We start from the raw sequence: 23,161 nt of genomic DNA, 5'->3' as shown, positions 1-23,161 counted from the left end.
TCATCCTCCTCATCTTCATCCTCCTCCTCATCATCCTCCTCACCATCCTCCTCCTCCTCCTCCTCCTCCTCCTCCACACCCTTCTCCTCCTCATTCTCCCCCTCCTCATCATCGTCCTCATCCTCATCCTCCTCATCCTCATCCTCCTCCTCATCCACATCCTCCTCCTCCTCCTCATCCTCCTCATCCACACCCTTCTCCTCCTCGTCATCCTCCTCCTTCTCCTCGTTCTCCTCCTCCTCCTCCTCATTCTCCTCCTCATCATCCTCCTCCTCCTCATCATCATCCTCCTTATCCTCATCCTCCTTATCCTCATCCTCCTCATCCTCCTCCTCCTCCCCCCCCCGCGGACGCTGCTCAGCTGCAGGGTTCGGTTCCGCAGCTCTGGTTCACCCCCCCCCATCCAGCGCAGGCGGTTTCTTGGCTTTTTCCCTGTAATTCTGCCCGGGGGGGGTGCGGGGGGGGGAAGGGGGGGGCAGAGGTGGGGGGCAGCGCCCCGGAGCCCCTCGCTGGGGACAGCGGGTGCGAGGTGTCACCGCGTCCCACCCGGCTCCGTGCCCACGGGCAAAGCGTGTCCCGGCGGGATCGGGCCCCACGGAGATGCCCCGGGGGCGGGGGGGGGGGGGGCGGGGGGCGAGGGGGGGGGCAAAATGTTGCCACGGTGGCTGCGGGGGCCGGAGGGGGCCGGTGGTCGCCTCCCCCCGCTCCGTCACACCTCCGGGTTTTCCCTTTTCCCCCCGTTTTTCACCCAAACCTGGTGGTCCGGGGGCAGGGATGTGACAATCCCCCCGAGCAAAAAGGGACCCCCCCCCCCCCCCGGCACCCGCCTGCCCCCGGGAACTGGCGACCCCCACCCGGGCGAGACCCCCACACCCCCCCACACCCCCGGAGAGCCCCCACCCCTGTAAAGCACCCCCCCCCCCTCCCCCCGCAGAACCTCCACTACAGCAAAGCCGCCCCCCCCCGAGAACCCCCACCCCTTGAAAGCACCCACCCCCCTGCAGACCCCCCCCTTCTACGGAGCACACACCCCCCCCCCCTAAACCCCCCCCACCCCTCTTCCCCCCCCCAGAACCCCCCACCCCTGTAAAGCCCCCACCCCGGCAGAGCACCCACCCCCCTCTTTGCACCCACCTCTGCAGAGCCCCCCCCACCCCAGAACCCCCCCCGCAGACCCCCCCCCCTTTAAAGCACCCACCCCTCTTCCCCCCCCACTACAGACACCCCCCCCCCAGCAGAGCCCCCCCCACTTTAAACCACCCACCCCTCTTCCCCCCCCCCCCCGCAGGACCCCCACCTGTGTAGAGCCCCCCCCCCGCGTAAACCACCCACCCCTCTTCCCCCCCCCCAGCAGAGCCCCCCATTTAAACCACCCCCCACCCCTCTCCCCCCGCCCCCAGCAGCCCCCGCCCCCCCCGCAGCCCCCCCCCCATAAACCCCCGACCCCCGCAAATCCCCCCCCGCCCTTGCACCCACCCCAGCAGACCCCCCCCCATCCCTTCCCCCCCCCCGTGTCACCCCCGGGGGACAGAGTGTCCCAGCGCGGGGGGGGGAGGGTGGTGACAGCGTGACGGGGCAGTGTCTCGGGGGGGGGACACACACGACACCACCCCCCCCCCCCGACCCCGCTAATCATTAACCCACCCGGGACACGCTGCTGGAGCCGGGGGGGGGGACGACACACCCCCCCTCCCCCCCCGGGACAGCCCCCAACCCCCCCCCAGGCTGTTTCCCACGCAGGACAGGGATGCGGTGGTCCATGGCGGCGAGGGGGGGGGATGCTGAGCTGTTTTGGGGGAGGGGGGGGTGTTGCCGGAGGCGGCCCCCCCCACCCCCCACCCCGCAACCCCCCCGCCCCCCCCCCGTCCGTTTCTCGCGTGTCCGTGGTCTCGCGTGGGTTCGTTCTCGCGCTTATCTCGCCTCGTCCCTGGAGTTTGATCGCAGCCGGCGGGGGGGGGGGGGCTGAGGGGGGGAACGACCGGGCGGCCACGGGGACGGACACCCCCCCCACCCCCCCCCACCCCCCCGCCGCCCCGGGTGTTGATTAACCCGCGGGGGGGTGGCGGCGGGGGGGGGGGGGGACGGACACAGGCTGTCGCGGTGCGTGGGTCGCAGCCCTCCCCCCCCCGGGGGGGGGTGTGTGTTGTGTCGGGGGGGGAGCGGAGAGCAGGCAGGAGCGGCGCAGGCAGGTGAGTGGGGGGGGGATTTGGGGGGGGGGGGGAGGTGGTGGGACATCGCCGGGGGCGGGGGGGGGTCCTGGTTTGGCCGCCCCATTGGGGTGCTCGGCTGTGGGTCGGGGTCGCCGTGGGTGCCCCCCCCCCGCCACCACGCTGGGTGGGGGGGTGCGGGGGGGGGGGGGGGGGTGTTGCATCCCGGGTGTCGTGTGCGTCGTCCCACACCCCCCCCCCGCCACGGTTTCTCTCCCGTTACCGGGCGCCGGAGGAGCCCCCCAGGGTCGGGCCGGCAGCGGGGACCCCTCAAATTGGGGGGAGGCGGGGGGGGGGGCCTGTGGCCACGGCTGGACCCCCACCGCCCCCACGGCTCCCTCCATGGTGGGGGGGGGCTGGGTGCTGCCATGGGTGCCCAGCGCCCGACGGGCGTCACGCTCCCCCCAGGTGGCACGGTGGCCGCGCCGTTGTCACCCCGCGGTGGCCGCGCCACCTTTAACCGGGGTGTAAGGGCCGTTATGGGGGGGTGGGGGGGGGTGTGTGTGTGTGGGGGGGTGTGCCAGGCGGTTGCCGTCGCCACGTCGGGCACAGGGGACGCGTCCCCCGACGTCTCCTTCCGTCCCCAGGTCCCCCGAGGATGCGGCTGCTCGGGCTCGCCGGGCTGCTGGCCCTGCTGGCCACGGTGGCCGGCTCCGGCCCCACCGCCTCGCCCGCCGAGGCGGCTGCCATCTTCGCCGACCTGTCGCCGGCGGAGCTGCGCGCCGTCAGGGCCTTCCTCATGAGCCGCCCGGAGCTGGGGCTGTCCCCGAGCCGGGGGGGGCCCCTGGCCAAAAACACCCTCTTCCTGGTGGAGCTGCTGCCCCCCGCGAAGGAGCTGGCCCTGGGCTACCTGGACCGGGGCGGCCCCCGGCCCCGCCGCCAGGCGCGTGCCGTCGTCTTCTTCGGGGCCCAAGCGGAGCCCAACGTCACCGAATTCGCCGTGGGACCCCTGCCCCGGCCCAGCTCCTACCGGCCGCTGCGGTTCAAAGGCGGCCGCGCCGTGCCCTTCGCCGCCCGGCCCATGACGCAGCTGGAGTACGAGCTGCTGCACCGCGCGCTGGCCGAGGCCACCGCCCCGCTCTACCGCCTGCTGCGCGACGCCACCGGCTTCTGGTTCCACAACTGCTCCGGCCGCTGCCTGACCTTCTCCGACATCGCCCCGCGGGGGCTGGCCCCCGGCGAGCGCCGCAGCTGGCTGGTGCTGCAGCGCTTCGTGGAGGGCTTCTTCCTCCACCCGGTGGGGCTGGAGGTGCTGCTGGACCACCGGGACCCCGACCCGCGGCGCTGGGCCGTGCGGCAGCTCTGGTACAACGGGCGGTACTTCTCCACCCCCCAGGAGTTGGCCGATGCCTACGAGCGGGGGACGCTGGCGGTGGCCCGCCTGGAAGACCCCCCGTCCCGGCAGCTCTTCTCCAGCTACGAGCCCCGCGGGCGCTTCGCCACCGGCACCCCCACCGAGGTGCACGGGGCCAAGGTGTGCGAGCCCCAGGGCCGGCGGTACCGGCTGCGGGGCAACCGTCTGGAGTACGGGGGCTGGAGCCTGGCCTTCCGCCTGCGCTCCTCCGCCGGCCTCCAGCTCTTCGACCTGCGCTTCAACGGCGAGCGCCTGGCCTACGAGGTGAGCGTGCAGGAGGCCGTCGCCTTCTACGGCGGCCACACGCCGGCCGCCATGCAGACCAAGTACATGGACGCCGGCTGGGGCATGGGCTCCGTCACCTACGAGCTGGCCCGTGGCATCGACTGCCCGGAGGTGGCCACCTACCTGGACGCCCACCACTTCTACGACGCCGACGGGCCCGTGCGCTTCTCCAACGCCATCTGCGTCTTCGAGCTGCCCACCGGCGTCCCGCTGCGCCGCCACTTCGACAGCGACTTCCAGGGGGGGTTCCACTTCTACGCCGGCCTGGAGGGGCACGCGCTGGTCCTGCGCACCACCTCCACCGTCTACAACTACGACTACATCTGGGACTTCCTCCTCTACCCCAACGGCGTGATGGAGGCCAAGGTCCACGCCACCGGCTTCATCCACGCCACCTTCTACACGCCGCAGGGCCGGCGCTACGGCAGCCGCGTCCACAGCCACGTCCTGGGCAACCTCCACACCCACCTGGTCCACTACAAGGTGGACCTGGACATCGCAGGTGCTGCGCCCCGCCGGGTTCCCCCTCCTCCGGGGAGGGCACGGGGAGGTGGGACCGGACCCCACGTGGCGTTCCAGGGCTTGGGACCCTCCTCCCCGCGGGAGCGTTGCCGTCTGGGCACCACCCGGACCCTCTGAATGATCCCCCTCCCATGGTGGCATCTCTGGGGGGTCCCAGCCCTGTGCCGTCGGCGGGATGCGGTTGGTGGGATGGCACCAGTGGGACGCCATCGGTGCGATGACGTTGGTGGGATGTTGTCAGTGGGATGCCAGCGGTGGGATGTTGTCAGTGGGATGTTGCCGATGGGATGCCAGCGGTGGGATACCGTTGGTGGGACACTGTTGGTGGGACGCTGTCAGTGGGATGCCATTGGTGGGATGTTGTCGGTGGGACGCTGTCGGTGGGATGCCATCAGTGGGACGCCGTCGGTGTGATGCCGTCGGTGGGATGGCGCCGGTGGGATGTCACCAGTGGGACACTTGGTGGGATGCTGTCGGTGGGATGCTGCTAGTGGAATGCCACTGGTGGGATGCCACTGGTGGGATGTTGTCGATGGGATGTTGTCGGTGGGATGTTGTCGATGGGATGCCACTGGTGGGACACTGTCGGTGGGACGCTGTCAGTGGGATGCCATTGGTGGGATGTTGTCGATGGGATGCCACCGGTGGGATACCGTTGGTGGGACACTGTCGGTGGGATGCTGTCGGTGGGATGCCATTGGTGGGATGTTGTCGATGGGATGCCACCGGTGGGACACTGTCGGTGGGACACTGTCGGTGGGATGCTGTCGGTGGGATGCTGTCGGTGGGATGCCATTGGTGGGATGCTGCCGATGCACCCGCCGCCACTCGCGGCCCCTCTGCTTGCAGGCACCGGCAACAGCTTCGAGACGATGGACGTGCGCTTCGAGAACATCTCAGAACATCTCCAACCCCTGGAGCCCCGGCGCCCGCGTGGTTCAGCCCCGGCTGCACCGCCAGCCGCGCCGCAGCGAGCGCCAGGCCGCCTTCCCCTTCGGCCGCCCGCTGCCGCGCTACCTGCTCTTCTACAACCCGCACCGCCGCAACCGCTGGGGCCACCCGCGCAGCTACCGCATCCAGCACCGCTCCCACGCCGGGCCCGTGCTGCCGCGCGGCTGGCAGGAGGAGAAGGGCGTCTCCTGGGGCAGGTGTGGGGGGGGGGGGCGGGGGAGGGGCGTGTGTCCCCCCCCCCAGCAGCGGGACACGGATCCCGACAGCCCCAGTGGGCTCCGGCACAGCCGGCACCGCTCTCCCTGTGCCGAGCGTCGCCGTGGTCCCGGTGCGGGGACCTTCTGCTGGTGGACCCTCGGCTCCTTGTGCCCCCCACCCCGCAGCCCCACTGTCACAGCCGGGAGAGACCCCCCCCCGCCATGGCACCCTGGAGCGGGCGGTGGCACCGGGGTCCTGGCTGAGGGGGATGACGACCCCCCTCCCCGGCACGGCACAGTGGGGACATGGCCAGTGGCCTCATCACCGCGGGCCACTGCGCCGAGCCCCCCCCGGAGGTGGGGACCCCCTCCCCGGGACCCCCACTTCCCACCAGCCCCGTGTCCCCCCGGCACGGGCGGGCAGCGGGTGGCGGAGCCGGGCGGGGGTGGGAGATGAGGTGTGTGTCCCCCCACGGCACCCAGCCAGGTGGGTCTGCTCGCTGCACCCCACCCCCCCCCGCCGCCCCCGCCACGCCGTGGGCCTGATCCTGCCCCCCCCCCATCCCATCCCTCGCAGGTACCACCTGGCCGTGACGCGGCGGCACGAGAACGAGCCCAGCAGCAGCAGCATCTACGCCCAGAACGAGCCCTGGCAGCCCCTGGTGAGCTTCGAGGGCTTCATCCGCAACAACGAGACCATCGAGGACCAGGTGACGACCCCGGGGGGGGACACACACACACACACACGGCGGCAGCCCGGGCGGCCGGCGGGACCCCCCCGTTGCTGGTGGCGGCGTGGCAGGGGCGGTGGGGGGGGTCGCGCCGTGCCCCCGGCGCCCCGCCGACGGCCGCCGTCCCCCCGCGTGCAGGACCTGGTGGCCTGGGTGACCGTGGGCTTCCTGCACGTGCCGCACGCCGAGGACGTCCCCAACACGGCCACCCCCGGCAACGCCGTCGGCTTCTTCCTGCGCCCCTTCAACTTCTTCGACGAGGACCCCTCGGTGGCCTCCCGCGGCCCCGTCATCGTGCGCCCGCTGGACCCCCCCACCTTCTCCCGGCTGGAGATCCAGCGCTGGACGCCGGCCAGCCCGGCCCCTGCGTGGCCCCGGGGCCCTTCGCCTACAATGGCACCTACCGACAGGAGTGACCGGCCACCGGGCCGGCGCGGACGCCGTGCCGCGGGGGACAGGGGTGGCCACGGCGGCAGCGAGCTGTGGGCCGTGCCGCGCCGCGTCCCGGGCTCAGTAAAGGCGATGCCACCCCGATGCCACCCGCTCCGTCCCCGTCTCTGCCCCGGCGCCGCCGCCGGCACCCGAGATCGGTATCGCGGTATTGGATTTACGCCGCCACTCAAGGTGTTGTGTGTGTGTGTGTGTGTGTGTGTGTGTGTGTGTGTGTGTCCACCCCGTGACCCCACCCCGGCCTTCGCACCCCCGGGGCCGCGGTGTCACCCCCCACGTCCCCTGCCCGTCCCCGGGAGCCGCCGCGGTGGCAGCGTGTCCCCCGTCCCGCAGCGCAGCCGCACACAGAGCCGGGGTCTGTCCGGTTTATTGGGGGGGGGGGACGGGACACGGACGACAGGGACCGGGGGGGGGCACCTACCGCGGAAGGCGACATGCGGGGCTGCGTGAGACGGCGCGGGGCGGCGGCGGGGGGGCACACGCGGCGCCCGGCTACGGGACGACGGCACGAACACGGCACACGCTACCGGGAGCCGGCGGGAGAGCGGCTGGGGGGGCGAGCGGGTGGGCAGCTGCCCCACGGCCCTGCCCCACGGCCCCCCACCCTCCCTGCCAGGGCGTCCCCCTCCCTCTGCGTGGGGTGGCACCGGACGATGCCGGGGAGGACGCGGGGAACTGGGGGGGGCACGCAGCGGGCGCGGGGAGGGGGGACCCCCCCGGCCACTCAGCGCAGCCCCCCGGGGACACAGACGTCCCCCACCGGCCGGGCCACCCGCTGCCGGCACGAGGACGGGGACACGGATTTTTTGGGGGGGGGGAGGGGGGGGGGGGGCGCCACGCGCCTGCCACGCACCTCCGCACGCAGGCGCACGCACACGCGTGAACACGCGTGCCACAGCGGGCCGGGGCGGATGGACATACACACGCACACGCACGCGGGGCAGAGTCCGTCCGTCCGTCCGTCCGTCCGTCCCGCGAGAGCAGCAGGACACACACACCCCCCCCAGCCCCAACACGCGACACACGTGGCGTCCCGTGGCGCTGGACATGGGTGTACACACACACACACACGCACACGCACACGCGTGTGCACGCGCGCACACAGACGGGGCCGAGCGCGGGCAGGCGGCCACGCAGCACGTGGAAACACGCGTGACGCACGCAGGCACACGCGTGCGCGCACCCCTCACAGCCCCCCCCACCCCCCCCACCCCACGCCGCGGGGGGGGACCGGCTGGGGAAGGGGCTGCGGCACTACGGGGGGGTAGGGGGGGCTTGGGGAGGAGGAGGATGAGGAGCAGGAGGCGAAGAGCAGCACGCTTCCCACAGTCCTGCCGGCCGAGCCCCGGACGCGCCGGCGGGGGGCTTGGCCCCCCGGGGTTAGGCCAGCTAACGTGGGGGTACCGGGGGGCTCCCGCCGGCGGCGGGACGGGATTGTCCGTGGGGGACGACGGCGGCCGGGAGCCCACCAGCGTCCTGGGGACGGGGGTCCCGAGGCGCCGGCGGAGGGGGGGGTCCCGGCCCCCCGTCCCTGCCCTGCGCATTAACTGCCGGGGTCGGAGCAGTGTCTCTGGAGGGTCTGTGTGCCCGGGGCGGGGGGCAGCTGTCCGGGCAGCGAGCGGCGGCGGGGGGGGGGCGGCCGCCGGCTCCAGCAGCAGCACCACGTCCGGCGGCGGGGGGCGGCCGGCGGCGGGGGTCCGGGCCCCGGCCGCAGCTCCAGGGGCACCGGGAAGCTGGGAACCTGCGGGAGAGAGCGGCACCCGCGTCACCCCACGGCGGGGACGGGCGAGGGGGGACCCGCGGGCACCCCCCGGGCTCTGGGACGCAGCGGGGAGGGGGGACGGGGCGGGGGGGGAACGGGCTGGGGGGGCTGCCCCAAGCTTGGGGGGCTCACAGGCCACGGTGGGGCTGGGGGACGGGGTGATGGGGCACGGGAGGTGGGGCTGCCCCAAACCTGGGGGGCTCCGGGGTGACCCCAACCCACCGTGGGTCTGGGGGAGGGGGTGATGGGCTAGTGGGGGGGGCAGTTTCCCCAAGCTTGGGGGGCTCAGGGGTGACCCCAACCCACTGTGGGGCTGGGGGACGGGGTGATGGGGCATGGGAGGGGGGTCCCCCAATACGGGGGGGTCTCGCAGGCCACAGTGGGGCTGGGGGACAGGGTGATGGGTCACAGGAGGGGGGGCTGCCCCAAACCTGGGGGGCTCAGGGGTGACCCCAACCCACTGTGGGGCTGGGGGACAGGGTGATGGGGCACAGGAGGGGGGGTCCCCCAATATGGGGGGGTCTCGCAGGCCACAGTGGGGCTGGGGGACGGGGTGATGGGTCACAGGAGGGGGGGTGCCCCAAACCTGGGGGGCTCAGGGGTGACCCCAACCCACCGTGGGGCTGGGGGAAGGGGTGATGGGGTCCTGGGGGGGCAGTTTCCCCAAGCTTGGGGGGCTCAGGGGTGACCCCAACCCACTGTGGGGCTGGAGGACGGGGTGATGGGGCATGGGAGGGGGGTCCCCCAATACGGGGGGGTCTCGCAGGCCACAGTGGGGCTGGGGGACAGGGTGATGGGTCACAGGAGGGGGGGCTGCCCCAAACCTGGGGGGCTCCGGGGTGACCCCAACCCACTGTGGGTCTGGGGGAGGGGGTGATGGGCTACTGGGGGGGCAGTTTCCCCAAACCTGGGGGGCTCAGGGGTGACCCCAACCCACCGTGGGGCTGGGGGACGGGGTGATGGTGCACAGGAGGGGGGGGTCCCCCAATATGGGGGGGTCTCGCAGGCCACAGTGGGGCTGGGGGACGGGGTGATGGGTCACAGGAGGGGGGGGGTCCCCCAATATGGGGGGGTCTCGCAGGCCACAGTGGGGCTGGGGGAAGGGGTGATGGGTCACAGGAGGGGGGGTCCCCCAAGCTTGGGGGGCTCCGGGGTGACCCCAACCCACTGTGGGGCTGGGGGACGGGGTGATGGGGCACAGGACGGGGGGGGTCCCCCAATATGGGGGGGTCTCGCAGGCCACAGTGGGGCTGGGGGACGGGGTGATGGGGCACAGGAGGGGGGTCCCCCAATATGGGGGGGTCTCGCAGGCCACAGTGGGGCTGGGGGCCGGGACACAGGAGCCGGGGGGTGGGTGGGGGTGGGGGTGTGTGTCCCCCCCCCAAAATTGTTGTGTCCCGGGGGGGGGGGGGGGGGGAGCGTCGCGTGCTCACCTGAGAGAGCGGCCGGATGGGGGTGATGGGGAGGACGGGCTGGAGGGGGCAGGGGGGGCCGTGGGGCTGAGGGGGGGACGCCACGGTGCTGTAGGCGGGGGGGACCAGGGCGGCCTGCCGCTGCAGCAGCTGCATGATGGAGCTGATGTCGGCCGCCATGCGCGTCTCCAACCTGCGGGACACGGGACGGACACGCGTCGGGGAGAGGGGGGGGGACAGCCGAGGGCGCGGGGGCAGCGCGACCCCGTGGGAGCCCCCCAATCGCCCCCAAAGGGGGCGATTGGGGGGCTCCCACGGGGTCGCGCTGCCCCGTTATCATCCCCCCCCCCCCCCCCCCCCCCAAAAAAAAATGGTACCTGTTGAGCTGCTTCTGGAGGAGGTCGAGGCGCGTCTCCACCTCGGAGCGTTGGCGGCGGGCGGCGGGGGGCGGCGGGATGCCGAGGGCGGCGTGGGCCGGGATGGTGCAGCGCGGCAGCTCCTGGTACTGCCGCCCCCGGCTCTCCCCCCAGAAGCTGAAGATGTTGGAGACCCCCGAGAAGGCTCCTGGGGAAAGGGAGAGGAGGAGGAGGTGGGGGGGGGGGACACACACACGGAAGGGTCTCCCGACGGGAATAGAGGGTGGAGGAGGGACGCAGGCCGGCGGGATGAGAGCAGGGATGCAGAGGGATGCAGAGGGATGTAGAAGGATGCAGAGGGATGGATCCCAGCAGGAGCAGAGCAGGGATGCCGAGGGATGGATCCCAGCCGGCACAGAGCCCCCCCAGACCCGGCGCGGGGACCCACAGGCAGAGGGGGGGCAGAGGCTGCAGGTTCCGGGCAGGGATGGGGACGGGGGTTCGGGAGCTGGCGGGGGGTGGGGGGGGAGGCAGCGGAACCCTGAGCAGGGAGGGGAGGAACTGGGGACCCCCCCCCCCCCCGAGCCCCCCCGAGCCCCCCGGTGCCCGTCCCACCTGAGAGGGGGTTGCACATGTCGCTGCCCTTGCGCTCCTCGGGCTCGGGGGGCGCGGGCTCCTCTCCCCCCGGGCGGGGGCTGCGGAAGGGGGAGAGCGCGGTGGCCCCCGGCCCGGGGGCGGGGGGCTCGTCCTCGTCGCTGGAGGGGGAGCTGGAGGGGGAGCTGGAATGGCAGGGCTCCCACTCGGCCGGCCCGCGGGGGGCCCCCGGCGCCTGGCAGCTCCTGCCCGCCCGCAGCGCCTTCTGCCCGCTCCGCAGCTCCCCGGCGTTGGCAGCATCTGGGACACGCACACGCACACACACACGCACACACACACACGCGACAGGTACTGAGTCACGGCGGCCCCTGGGGACCCGGACACCCCCCCTCCCCCTCCCCCGGCACCCCCAGACCCACCTTTCTCCGTGCGCCGGCGGAAGGAGAGCTTGCGCTTCCGCAGGCGGTTGAAGCCGCTGTCGAGTTCGTCGCTGCCCGGGGAGCCGGGGATCATGTTGGTCTGCGGGGGAGGGAGGGGGTGAGACTTTTTGGGGGGAGGGGGGCCTGACCCCCCCCACACCCCCCCCCGCGACTGGGGAGCTGTGCTGGGGCGATGGAGCAGCCAGGCGACGCTGGGGGGCATCCCGCGGTGACCGTCCCCCATCCCCGAGCATCCCCCCACGCCGGGACCCCCAGCTTGCTCGGGATGCCCCCCCCGCCAGGCTCAGCAGGGTGGGTGCCCCCCCCCCCAACACAATTCTGTGCCCCCCGCGCTGGTTTCAGCTGGGACAGAGTTCTTTCCAGTGACTGCAGTGAAAGGAAGGGCAGTAGCGCGTATTGTTTGAGTCGTTGCTGAGCGACGTTCATACTTTTCAAGGCTTCCCACGGCAGAGAACGGCCAGGAGAAGGGAACGGCCGACGGAATATTCCGCAGCACAGAGGTCACGCTCGGTACACAAATGGGGTTGGCCGGGGCGGGGGGCGGGGGGGGGGGACGTAACCGCGATCACCGCTTGGGACGGTGCCAAATTCACCGGGCGGCGCGAGCGACCGGCGTCGCCATTAGTAAGTAGCGTCCGCATTACTGTCGTTTCACGGTACCGCTCTGTTAACCTGCCTTCGTCTCAGCCCAAGGAGGGGGGGGGGTTTTTTGGGTTTTTTTTTTGTTTTTTTTCTCGTTTCCCCCCCTTTTTCTTTCCTCCCCACCCTTCCCGGGGGCCGGCGGGGAAGGGGCAGTGAGTGAGCGGCTGCGTGGTCCCGGCCAGGGTCAAACCACGATGACCCCCCCCACCACCACCACCACCACCAAATCCCGGCCCATGCCTACCCCCCCTGACCCCCGCCCCCCCCGCCCAGCCCCTCTCCGGGCCCCGCAGCCCCTCACGTCGCGCAGGTTGAAGGTGATCTCCAGGCTGGACCAGAAGTGGTCGGAGAACTCGGGGTACATGTCCAGCACCTCCAGCAGGTCCTCGCGGTGGATCTTGTGCAGGTCGCAGTAGGTCAGCGCCCGCACGTCGGCGTTGGACTTCCCCGGCCGCGCGTACAGGTTCAGCGGCTCCCCGAAAATGTCGTTCTTCCCTGGGGAACGGCGCGGGGTGGGGGGAACATCAGCCCATGGGACGCCGCGGGGACATCCCCCCCACCTCCTTGCCCTGGCGCTGGGTGTCCCCCCCGACCCTGCCAACCCCGGGGGGGCTCACCCAGGATGGCCACCACCACGTCGCCGCGTAGGATCTCGATGGAGCCGCGGGAGATGAAGTAGAGGGCGGTGAGGACGTCCCCGGCGTGCACCAGCGTGTCGCCGGGGGGGGCGTGGGTGGTCTTGAACTTCATGGCCAGGGCGCGCAGGCAGCCCTTGGTGGCCCCCTTGAAGGGCTTGCAGTTCTGCAGCAGGCTGCGGTTCAGGTGCAGGCAGATGTCGGCCTGCAGGCACTCGGGGAAGCCCTTCAGCACCTGCGGGACAACGTGGCGGGGTCGGGGTTGGGGTTGGGGCCGGGGGGGGGACACACACGGCAGCCTGGGCTGCATCCCCAGCAGCGTGGGCAGGGGGGCGAGGGCGGGGGGATTCTGCCCCTCTGCTCCGCTCTGGGAGACCCCCCTGCAGCGCTGCCTCCAGCGCTGGGGCCTCAGCACAGGAGAGACACGGAGCTGTTGGAGCGGGGCCAGAGGAGGCCCCGGAGCTGCTGGGAGGGCTGGAGCCCCTCTGCTGTGGGGACAGGCTGGGAGAGCTGGGGGGGTTCAGCCTGGAGAAGAGAAGGCTCCGCGGAGACCTTCCAGCCCCTGCCAGTCCCTCAAGGGGCTCCAGGAAAGCTGGGGAGGGACTCTGGAGCAGGGAGGGGAGCCATGGGACGAGGGGGAAGGGTTTTCCACTGACAGAGGGGAGACTGAGATGAGATGTGAGGCAGAAATTGTTGGCTGTGAGGGGGGTGAGCCCCTGGCCCAGGGTGCCCAGAGAAGCTGTGGCTGCCCCATCCCTGGAGGGGTTCAAGGCCAGGTTGGACGGGGCTTGGGGCAACCTGGGCTGGTGGGAGGTGTCCCTGCCCAGGGCAGGGGGTGGCGCTGGGGGGGCTTTAAGGTCCCTCCCCACCCAAACCATCCCGTGACCCCGTGACGCGCCGCCGGCGCCCGTCTCACCGCGTTCATGTCGATGCCGTTGGTGTAGGACCAGGCGTGCTGGAAATACTCCTCCAGGCGCTGGCGCAGGGGGTTGGGGATCTGGTGGAAGCGGATGAACTCGCGGACACGCAGCATCTGCGTGTGGTACCGCGCGGTGCCCGAGTAGAGCCGCTGGATGATGGCCGACACGTTGCCGAAGATGCTGGCGTACATCAGGGCTGCGGCGGGGCCGGCGGCGTGAGGGGGGGCCCCGCACCGCAAACCCCGCGCCGCGGGGGACCACACGCGTGTGTGAGCACACACAGACACCCCCCCCCGCCCCTGCTGTCACCCCCCAAAACGGCCCCCCCGTGGACCCGCACTCACCTGCGCCCGCGGCAGCACCGCGATGGCCACGCGCACGCGCAGCCCGGCACAGACCCGCTCCTGCTCCGTCACGCACACGCGTGTGCAGGGGAACAGGGGCGTGGGCACACGCAAGGGCACGCTCACGTCTGCATCGTGTGCGTGTGCGGTCACGTCTGTGTCTCACACTCACACACAGTCACAGACACACACACGTGTGCTCTCACACACACACATACACACACGTGTGCTCTCACACACACAGAAACACACACGTGTGCTCACACACACACGTGTGCTTCACACACACACGTGTGCTCACACACAGAGATACACACACGTGTGCTCTTACACACACACACGTGTGCTCTCTCACACACACACGTGTGCTCACACACACAGATACACACACGTGTGCTCTTACACACACACACGTGTGCTCACACACACATATACACACACGTGTGCTCTCACACACACGTGTGCTCACACACACACAGACACACACGTGTGCTCTCACACACACACGTGCTCACACACACACACGTGTGCTCACACACACAGACACACACACGTGTGCTCACACACAGATACACACATGTGTGCTCTCACACACACACAGACACACACACGTGTGCTCACACACAGTCACAGACACACACACGTGTGCTCTCACACACACACACGTGTGCTCACACACACACACATGTGCTCTCACACACACACGTGTGCTCACACACACACACGTGTGCTCTCACACACACAGACACACACACGTGTGCTCTCACACACACACGTGTGCTCTCACACACACATATACACACACGTGCTCTCACACACACACACGTGTTCTCTCACACACACACGTGTTCTCTCACACACACATACACACACGTGTGCTCACACACACACATACACACACGTGTGCTCACACACAGTCACAGACACACACACGTGTTCTCTCACACACACACTCACACACACACGTGCTCTCACACACACGTTGTCACACGCGTGTGCTCACCCCCCCGCCCCGCGCGTGCCCCCCCCGGCCCCCCGCCCCGCGGCGGCGGCACTCACAGCCGATGAGCATGACGCAGATGGAGAAGATCTTCTCGGAGTTGGTGTTGGGCGAGACGTTGCCGAAGCCCACGCTGGTGAGGCTGCTGAAGGTGAAGTAGAGCGCGGTGACGTACTTGTCCTTGATGGTGGGGCCGTAGAGGGGGTTGCTGGCGTTGAGGGGTTTCCCGATCTGGTCGCCCAGCGAGTGCAGCCACCCGATGCGCTGCCCCTCCACGTTGCCGATGGCGTACCAGATGCAGGCCAGCCAGTGGGCGATGAGGGCGAAGGTGCACATGAGGAGGAAGAGCACGGCCGCCCCGTACTCCGAGTAGCGGTCCAGCTTGCGGGCCACCCGCACCAGCCGCAGCAGCCGCGCCGTCTTCAGCAGCCCGATGAGGGTGGTGGTCTGGGGGGGGGACGGGAAACGCACGCGCCGCGTCGGGGGGCTGCAGACGACACCTTCCCCCCCACACCCCAGCCCAGCCCAGCCCGGACCCCCCGGGAGGGTGCAGGGGTGTCACCGTCCTGACGCGGGGGACACCCCCCCTCCGCCCCCCTGCGCTCCCTGGGACCCCCCGGCGTCGCCCCATGGGAGGAGACGGCACCCAGGGGACAAGACCCACCACCCCGGCACCCACTGTGGCACCGTGGGCACCCAGCCCCAACGTGGGGGCACGTGTGGGACCCCCCGGCATCACCTCAGGGGAGGACCCGGCACCCAGGGGACAACACCCACCACGCCGGCAACAGGTGGGGGGCAGATGTGGGACCCCCCAGCATCGCCCTACAGGAGGACCTGGCACCCAGGGGACAAGACCCACCAACTCGGCACCCACCGTGGCACCGTGGGCACCCAGCCCCAAGGTGGGGGCACGTGTGGGACCCCCTGGCATTGCCCCATGGGAAGACCCGGCACCCAGGGGACAAGACCCACCACCCCGGCAGCAGGTGGGGGACACACATGGGACCCCCTGGCATCACCCCACGGGAGGACCCGGCACCCAGGGGACAAGACCCACCACCCCAGCACTGGGTGGGGGGCACATGTGGGACCCCCAGCATCACCCCATGGGGGGATCCAGCACCCAGGGGACGGCACCCACCACCCCAGCACCCACCACCGGCTTGAGGGCACGTGTGGGACCCCCAAATATCATCCATGGGAGGAGCCGGCACCCGGGGGACAACATCTGTCATCCCGGCACCCACTGTGGCACCGGGGGCACCCGGCCCCAACCTGGGGACACGCGTGTGGGACCCGCCGGCATCGCCCCACGGGAGGACCCAGCACCCAGGGGACAAGACCCACCACTCCGGCACCCACCGTGGCACCGTGGGCACCCAGCCCCAAGGTGGGGGCACGTGTGGGACCCCCTGGCTTCGCCCCACGGGAGGACCCGGCACCCAGGGGACAACACCCACCACCCCGGCAGCAGGTGGGGGGCACATGTGGGACCCCCAGCATCACCCCATGGGGGGATCCAGCACCCAGGGGACGGCACCCACCACCCCAGCACCCACCACCGGCTTGAGGGCACGTGTGGGACCCCCAAATATCATCCATGGGAGGAGCCGGCACCCGGGGGACAACATCTGTCATCCCGGCACCCACCGTGGCACCGGGGGCACCCGGCCCCAACCTGGGGACACGCGTGTGGGACCCGCCGGCATCGCCCCACGGGAGGACCCGGCACCCAGGGGACAACACCCACCACCCCGGCACCCACCGTGGCACCGTGGGCACCCAGCCCCAAGGTGGGGTCGTGTGTGAGACCCCCAGCATCACCCCACGGGGGGGACCCGGCACCCAGGGGACGGCACCCGGCACCCACCACGGCACCGTGCGCACCCAGCCCCGAGGCGGGGGCACGCGTGGGACCCCCCCGGGCATCACCCCCCCGGGAGCAGCCGGCACCGAATCCGCGCCCAGCCCAGGCGCGGCGCTCGCGGCACGGCAGCGGGTACCTCCTCAGAGCCGGAGCCGAAGATGAGGAGGTCGAAGGGGATGGCGGCCACCATGTCGATGAGGAACCAGCCCTTGAAGTAGTGGATGGCGATCTTGGCGGGGTGGCTGACCACCTCCTCGTTGGAGTTGACGTAGGTGGTGCGGAAGTTGATGAGGATGTCGATGATGAACATGATGTCCACGATGAGGTCCACCACGTTGAGGGGGCTGCAGGAGTAGCCGCAGCGGTGGCGCTGGGCCTCCTCCTGGTCGTTGAGGAGGAAGGCGGCCGAGTAGGGGGTGAAGATGGCGGTGTAGATGACCAGCAGCAGGATGAGCCAGTCCCACACGGCCTTGAAGGGGCTGTAGTGCAGGATGGTCCATTTGTGGATGCGCGGCGCCTGCAGCTTGTACTCGGGGAGGACGTCGGCGCCCAGCGACAGCACCTGGGGGACGGGGCGGGGGGGACGCGGGGACGGGGAGGGGGGGGAACAGGCGCTCAGCTCTGCCACCCCCCCAACACCGAGGGGCTGAGCGCCCCCCCCCCCCGCCTCTCCCCCCCCCACGGCGTCCCTGGGCTGGGGCTGCTCCGGGGGGAGCCGGTGGTCTCGGGATGCTCCGGGCCCCCGGAGACGGTGACGAGGGGACGGCAGGGGGCGGGGGGGGGGGGCAGTGTGGGGAGGGGGTGCAGTGGGGGGCAGTGGGACAACGGGGGCAGTTGAGGGGCAGGGGGGGTGGCGGGGGGCAGCGGGGGGCAGCAGGAGCAGGGGGGGCAGTGGGGGGCAGTGGGGGCAACAGGAGCAATGGGGGGGGGTAGCAGGGGGCAGTGGGGGGGCAGCAGGGGCAGTGGGGGGGGCAGTGGGTGCAAGGGGTGCAGTGGGACAATGGGGGCAGCTGGGGGGCAGCGGGGGGGCAGTAGGTGGCAGTTGGGGGGCAGCGGGTGCAGTGGGGGGGGCGGGGGGGCAGTGGGTACAAGGGGGCAGTCGGGGGGCAGCGGGTGCAGTCGGGGGGCAGTCGGGGGGCAGCGGGTGCGGTGGGACAATGGGGGCAGCGGGGGGGCAGGGGGCGCAGTGGGGGGCAGTGGGGGTAGCAGGGGGGCAGTGGGTACGGGGGGGGCAGCGAGGGCAGTGGGGGGGACAGTGGGGGTAAAGAGGGGGGGCAACAGGGGGCAGAGGGGGCGGTGGGAGCCAGGGGGGGTCAGTGGGGGTGCAGTGGGTGCAGGGGGGGCTTCAAGGTGGGGAGGGGCCAGAGCTCCCCCCCCCCACGGCTCTGAGCGGCCCGGGCTGGGGGGTGTCGGTAGCCCCGGGGCTGGTGGCCACCGGCCACCTCCGGGGGGGGGGGGAGGGGGTCACCACGGGGCAGGGAGGGCAGCGGGGGCACGCAGGGGCCGTGCCCCCACCCCACCGCGCAGGGGACCCCACCCCCCGCCCCCCCCAGAACCGCCGCTGCCCCACGGCCGCCCCACTGCCCCCGCCAGCCCCCCAACCCCGGGGCTGGGGAGGGGGTGGGGGGGGGCTTTACGTAACCCCCCACCCCAGAGCCGGTGGCAACCAGGGAGGGGGGACCCTGAGCCCACGCGTGGCCACCGCCAGGACACGGGTCCCCCCCCGGCGTGGCGGCACCCACCTTGTGCCCCCCCCCCCTCCCCGCCCCCCCCCACGGTGCACCCCATGGCGGAGCTCCCCCCCCCACCCCCCCACGCCGGGGAGGGGGCCGGGGTCGCGGGGGTGGCGGTACCTGGTCCTGGGGGTGCCCCGCGGCGCGGGGGTCCAGGCGCAGGCGGGGGGAGATGCCGGGCACGGGCCCCCCCGCAGCCCCCCGCGCCCCCGGCACCTCCCGCAGCAGCCGCAGCAGCGACGCCAGCATCCTGGGGGCCCTCGGTGCCCCCCGACCCCGACCCCCCCGGCACCGGGGCAGCCCGCGCCCCCCCCCGAGTCCGGCCTCGCTGCCAGCGCCCGCCGCGCGCCCCCCGCCCCCCGGAGAGGAATTATTGGGGCGGAAATTTTTCCCAGGCTGCTCCGCTGCCACCGCCGCGGCCAGGCCCGGCTGAGCGTGTCTCTGTGCGTGTGCGTGTGTGTGTGTCCCCCGCCCCCCCCCTCAACCCCCCCGGCACCCGCCACGGCACGCCACGGCACGCCACGGCACGCCGAAGGGCTTGGCGTGACCCGCTGTCCCCACGGCGCAGACACCGGTGCTGCCGCAGGTGACGACGGGCAGCGAGCCCAGGGCGCCCGGGGACATGCCGGAGGGGACACGTCGTCCCCGTCACCCCCCACCCCCCACATCCCCATCCCCAGGTGCCACCGGGTTTGGCGGCCTCGTGCCGTGGCAGAGCCGGGGGAAGCGGCGCGGTGCTGCGGGAACAGCTATGACGATGCGGTGCAGCACCGGGGATGCGCGGTGACAATGCCAGGGACATGCGGTGACAGTGCCGGGGAGGTGCGGTGACAATGCTGGGGACACGCAGTGACAATGCTGGGGACGCACAGTGGCAGTGCCAGGGATGCGCGGTGACAATGCCAGGGACACACGGTGACAATGCCAGGGAGGTGCGGTGACAATGCCGGCGATGCACGGTGGCAGTGCCGGGGACGCGCGGTGACAATGCCAGGGACATGCGGTGACAATGCCGGGGACGCACAGTGGCAGTGCCAGGGATGGGCGGTGACAATGCCAGGGACACACGGTGACAATGCCGGGGACGCACGGTGACAACACTGGCGATGCACGGTGGCAGTGCCGGGGATGCGTGGTGACAATGCCAGGGACATGCGGTGACAATGCCGGGGACGCGCGGTGACAATGCCAGGGACATGCGGTGACAATGCCAGGGACATGCGGTGACAGCCCTGCGGTTCCCACTGCCCTGAGTCACCCGCTGCCGCCCCCCGCGCAGGGGTTTCCCACGTCCCCACGCGCCGCGTGACGGGGAGGGACGAGGTGGCACGCGTGGCATGCGTGGCGCGGGTGGCGCCGGCAGCGGGGGACACACACACACACACACCCCCCTCCCCGTCCCTTCGCGGGGGGCTGCGTCCCCGGCACCCCCCACGTGTCCCCCCGGAGGTGCCACCCCCGGGGACGGGGGTGACAGAGGGGTCACGTCGCCACGGGGTCATCCAGGGTCACGCCGCCGCGGGGGCACGGGAGGTCACGGGTGCCGTGGGGACGCGGGGGGTCGGGGCGGGGGGGACGCGGGGGGGGTGAGGACGCCGCAGGACACGCGGGGTTGGGGTCCCAGGGGGGGTCCCGTGGCGGGGGGGTCCCGGCCGTGCCCCCCCCCTTTCCTGGCCGCCCCTTTAAGCCGCGGCTCTGCCAGCCCGGCTCCATTTTTAGCCGGGGCGCGGGGGGGGGGGGTGGTGGTGGTGGAGGGGGGGGGGGGGGGGCCGGGGGGTTGTGGGGGGGGCGCGCGGGGGGGGGCGGCTCCGGAACCAGCCGCCTTCTGCCTCTAAAATTAACCCGGCTGCCAAATTGGGACAAATCCCCGCCGGCAGCGCGGGCAGGAGGCCGGGGGGGGGCGGGACGCACGCTGCCCCCCAACCCACCCCCCCCCCACACACACACACACAACGGCCTCCCCCGGGACCCCCCCAGCCCCAGTCCCCCCCCGCCCCTCACACACCCACAGCCGGGGGGGGGCAGGACGGGGACCCCCCCCATCGGCCCCACAGATACACACACACCACCCCCCCCCAAAATACACACACCCCCCCAGCCCCAGAGCCCCAGCCCCCGGGGGTGCACGGCCGAGGGGGGGGCAGCCCTGGCACCCCCCCAGCCTCGAGGACCCCCAGCATGGTGGGGGCGGGGGGGGGGCTCCCTGGGGGACAGCCCCCCCCCGTGGTGTCCCCCAGCCCTGGGGACAGCCCCAGCCCCCCCGTGTCCCCCAGCCCTGGGGACAGCCCCGGCCCCCCCTGTCCCCCCCAGCCTTGGGGACAGCCCCGGCCCCCCCCGTGTCCCGCAGGGCTCGGGGGCGTCGTGGCGAGGGCCTGGGGCCTCCCCCCGCGGGCGCCCGGCGGCGGCACAAGCTGCGGTGACCCCGGCACGGCCACAGACCCCCCCCCCCGGCCCCAGCAACCCCCCGGCCCCCCCCCGCCGGCCGGCGCAGACCCTCGGCCCAGGCCACGCGCCCGCGCCGCGGCCAACACGCGGTGACACCCCGGTGCCCCCCCCCGCCGGCCGCACCGCCGCCCCGGTGACGCCGTCAGGCAGCAGGACCGCTGGCGGTGACACAACACCTATCAGTCACCGTGACACAGATAGCGGCGGTGCCGGCACGCGGTGACACCAACACCGCCCCGGCACCTCGCGGCGACACGTTCGCCGACACCCGCGGTGACACCGGCACCCGGCACCCAGCCCCAGACACCCGGCGCCGCACCTGCCGCCGCCCGCAGCCCCCCCCGCTGCCGCAAACACCCCCACCGCGGCCGGAGCCCCCCCGGAGCCCCCCACACCCCGACACCCCCCCGCCCCGGCCGCCCAGGCCTGCGCCGACACCAGCGCTCACGGTGACACCGCACGGCAAAACCGCCCGGCGCTGGCGCAGCAGCCCCCCCGCCCCTCGGCACAGACCCCCACCCCGGGCAGAAACCCGGGGACCCCCCAACACCCGCTCGGACACCCCGAAGCAGACACCCAGCGCCACACCGGCACCCGGCACCCGCGCCGGCGGGCACCCAACGGCCACAGACACCCAGCGCCGGCACCGGCCGGTACCCAACGCGCCCAGGGACGGCACAGCGGCGCCGGCAGAGACCCAACACCCGCCCAGGGACCCCCCGACACCCTCTGGGACACCCCGCCCCGACACCCACCGCGCACCGACCCCCGCCATCACCCGAGGCGGCGGCACCGTCGACGGGGCACTCAGCACCCACGGGCACAGCCCAGGAAGGACAGTCACCGAAACCCAGGTCCCGCGGTGCCACGGGTGCCCCGCAGCCACCGCAGGTGCCCGAGGCCGGCCGTGACGCCCCTGTCACCCTGGCAGCGCGGCGCCGGGGTCACCCAACACGCTCTCCGCTGCCGCAGGCGCCGGCCATCAGCAAGGCACCGTCAGAGCGGCCGCGGAGATGCCCAACGGCCCCGGCAGCGTGCGCGGCAGGCGGTGGGGCCACCCTGACGCCCGCTCGTCCCCCCCGGGGCGGCGGGTGGCCGGTACTCACGGCGTTGAGCTGGGGCGGCGGCGCGGCTCCCTCGGCACCCCCCGACATGGAGGCCGGGGACGGGCGGCCTCCCCGGGCCGGGCGGCGACGCTGGCACCCACCGTGTTGCCGACAGCGCGGTGGCAGCGCCCGCAGCCCGCGCGGCGGCGGTGGCAGGGTGGGGTGACGAGCCCCGTGACGGGGGTGACGTCCCCGTGGGGCGGCGCGCCCCGCCCCAACACCCGACCCCCACCCGCTGACGCAGGCGCCCAGCACCCCCCGGCACCCCCGGCGCCGCAGCCCCACCGCCGTGGCACCAGCCACCCGTGGAGGGGACCGCCGAGGGGACCGCGCTCGGGGGACACGGCAGCCACCGCGGCCACTGGATGCCACCCCGGCCACGCCGAGCAGCCCTGCGGCAACTCCCCTCGCCACGGCCACGGCCACGGCCACGGCCACAACTACGCCACAGCCGCCGTGCCGCAGCCGGACGCAGCGCCAAGCCCAGCCGTGGCACCGGGCGGGTGGCAGGGTGCCCGGGGGTGGGTGACGGTGGCCACGGGTGGGTGACAGTGGCCACGGGTGGGTGACGGTGGCCCCCACCGCCCCGGCTCACGGCGCCCACGGCGTTTGGCTGGAGCCCAGCCGACGCGGTGGCTCCCGTAGCTCCCGGCTCTCCGGCCCCACTGGCCACGGCCACCCGGGATGCTCGGCCCCCCGCCGCCCCCCGAGTGCGGCCACCGCCTGCCCCGACCCCCGGTGGCCCCCCCGGCTCCATCCCCCCCATCCCAGCTCATCCCTCCCGGCAGAGCCACGGAGCCAGGGGTCAAGGGGGGGCTCCAGGGGTCAGGGGGCTCTGGGGTTGGGGGGGGCTCAGGGGCTTGTGGGGGGGGCTCCGGGGGGCTCCGAGGTCGGGGCCCTCCAGGGTCGAGGCGGGGGGGCTCTGGGGGTGGGGTTGGCTCCAGGGTCGGGGGGGGGGGGGGGCGCTCCGGGAGTCGGGGGGCTCCGAGGATCTTTGGGGGGGGGGACTCTGGGGGTCGGGGGGCTGCGGGGATCTTTGGGGGGGGGGCTCCGGGGGTCAGAGGGCTGCAGAGATCTGGGGGGGGGGCTCCGGGGGCCGGGGGTCTCCGAGGATCTTTGTGGGGGGGGCGCTCCGGGGGTCAGAGGGCTGCGGGGATCTTTTTGGGGGGGCTCCGGGGGCCGGGGGGCTTTGGGGATCTTGGGGG

General features: G+C 72.8%; 2 protein-coding genes across 2 annotated transcripts; one reads left to right on the top strand and one right to left on the bottom strand.

Moving 5' to 3' along the window:
* Positions 1-2,081: 2,081 nt before the first annotated feature.
* AOC1 (amine oxidase copper containing 1) lies at positions 2,082-6,786 on the top strand. Its single transcript, XM_063321862.1, is given in 7 exon segments — positions 2,082-2,189; positions 2,795-4,348; positions 5,218-5,267; positions 5,269-5,516; positions 6,094-6,226; positions 6,386-6,598; positions 6,601-6,786. Coding segments are annotated over 6 exon segments (2,250 nt in total). The 5' UTR covers positions 2,082-2,189; positions 2,795-2,805; the 3' UTR covers positions 6,664-6,786.
* Positions 6,787-8,104: 1,318 nt separating this feature from the next.
* Positions 8,105-19,052, bottom strand: LOC134509368 (potassium voltage-gated channel subfamily H member 2-like). Its single transcript, XM_063321861.1, is given in 13 exon segments — positions 8,105-8,336; positions 8,338-8,388; positions 8,391-8,438; positions 9,893-10,064; positions 10,249-10,435; positions 10,843-11,121; positions 11,241-11,340; positions 12,205-12,398; positions 12,521-12,773; positions 13,455-13,654; positions 14,862-15,249; positions 16,809-17,234; positions 18,526-19,052. Coding segments are annotated over 13 exon segments (2,523 nt in total). The 5' UTR covers positions 18,655-19,052; the 3' UTR covers positions 8,105-8,240.
* Positions 19,053-23,161: the final 4,109 nt, after the last annotated feature.

This window comes from Chroicocephalus ridibundus, unplaced genomic scaffold, assembly GCF_963924245.1.
Source record: "Chroicocephalus ridibundus unplaced genomic scaffold, bChrRid1.1 SCAFFOLD_253, whole genome shotgun sequence".
NCBI classification, from domain to species: Eukaryota; Metazoa; Chordata; class Aves; order Charadriiformes; family Laridae; genus Chroicocephalus; species Chroicocephalus ridibundus.
This window is presented reverse-complemented; position numbering and strand designations above follow the sequence as displayed.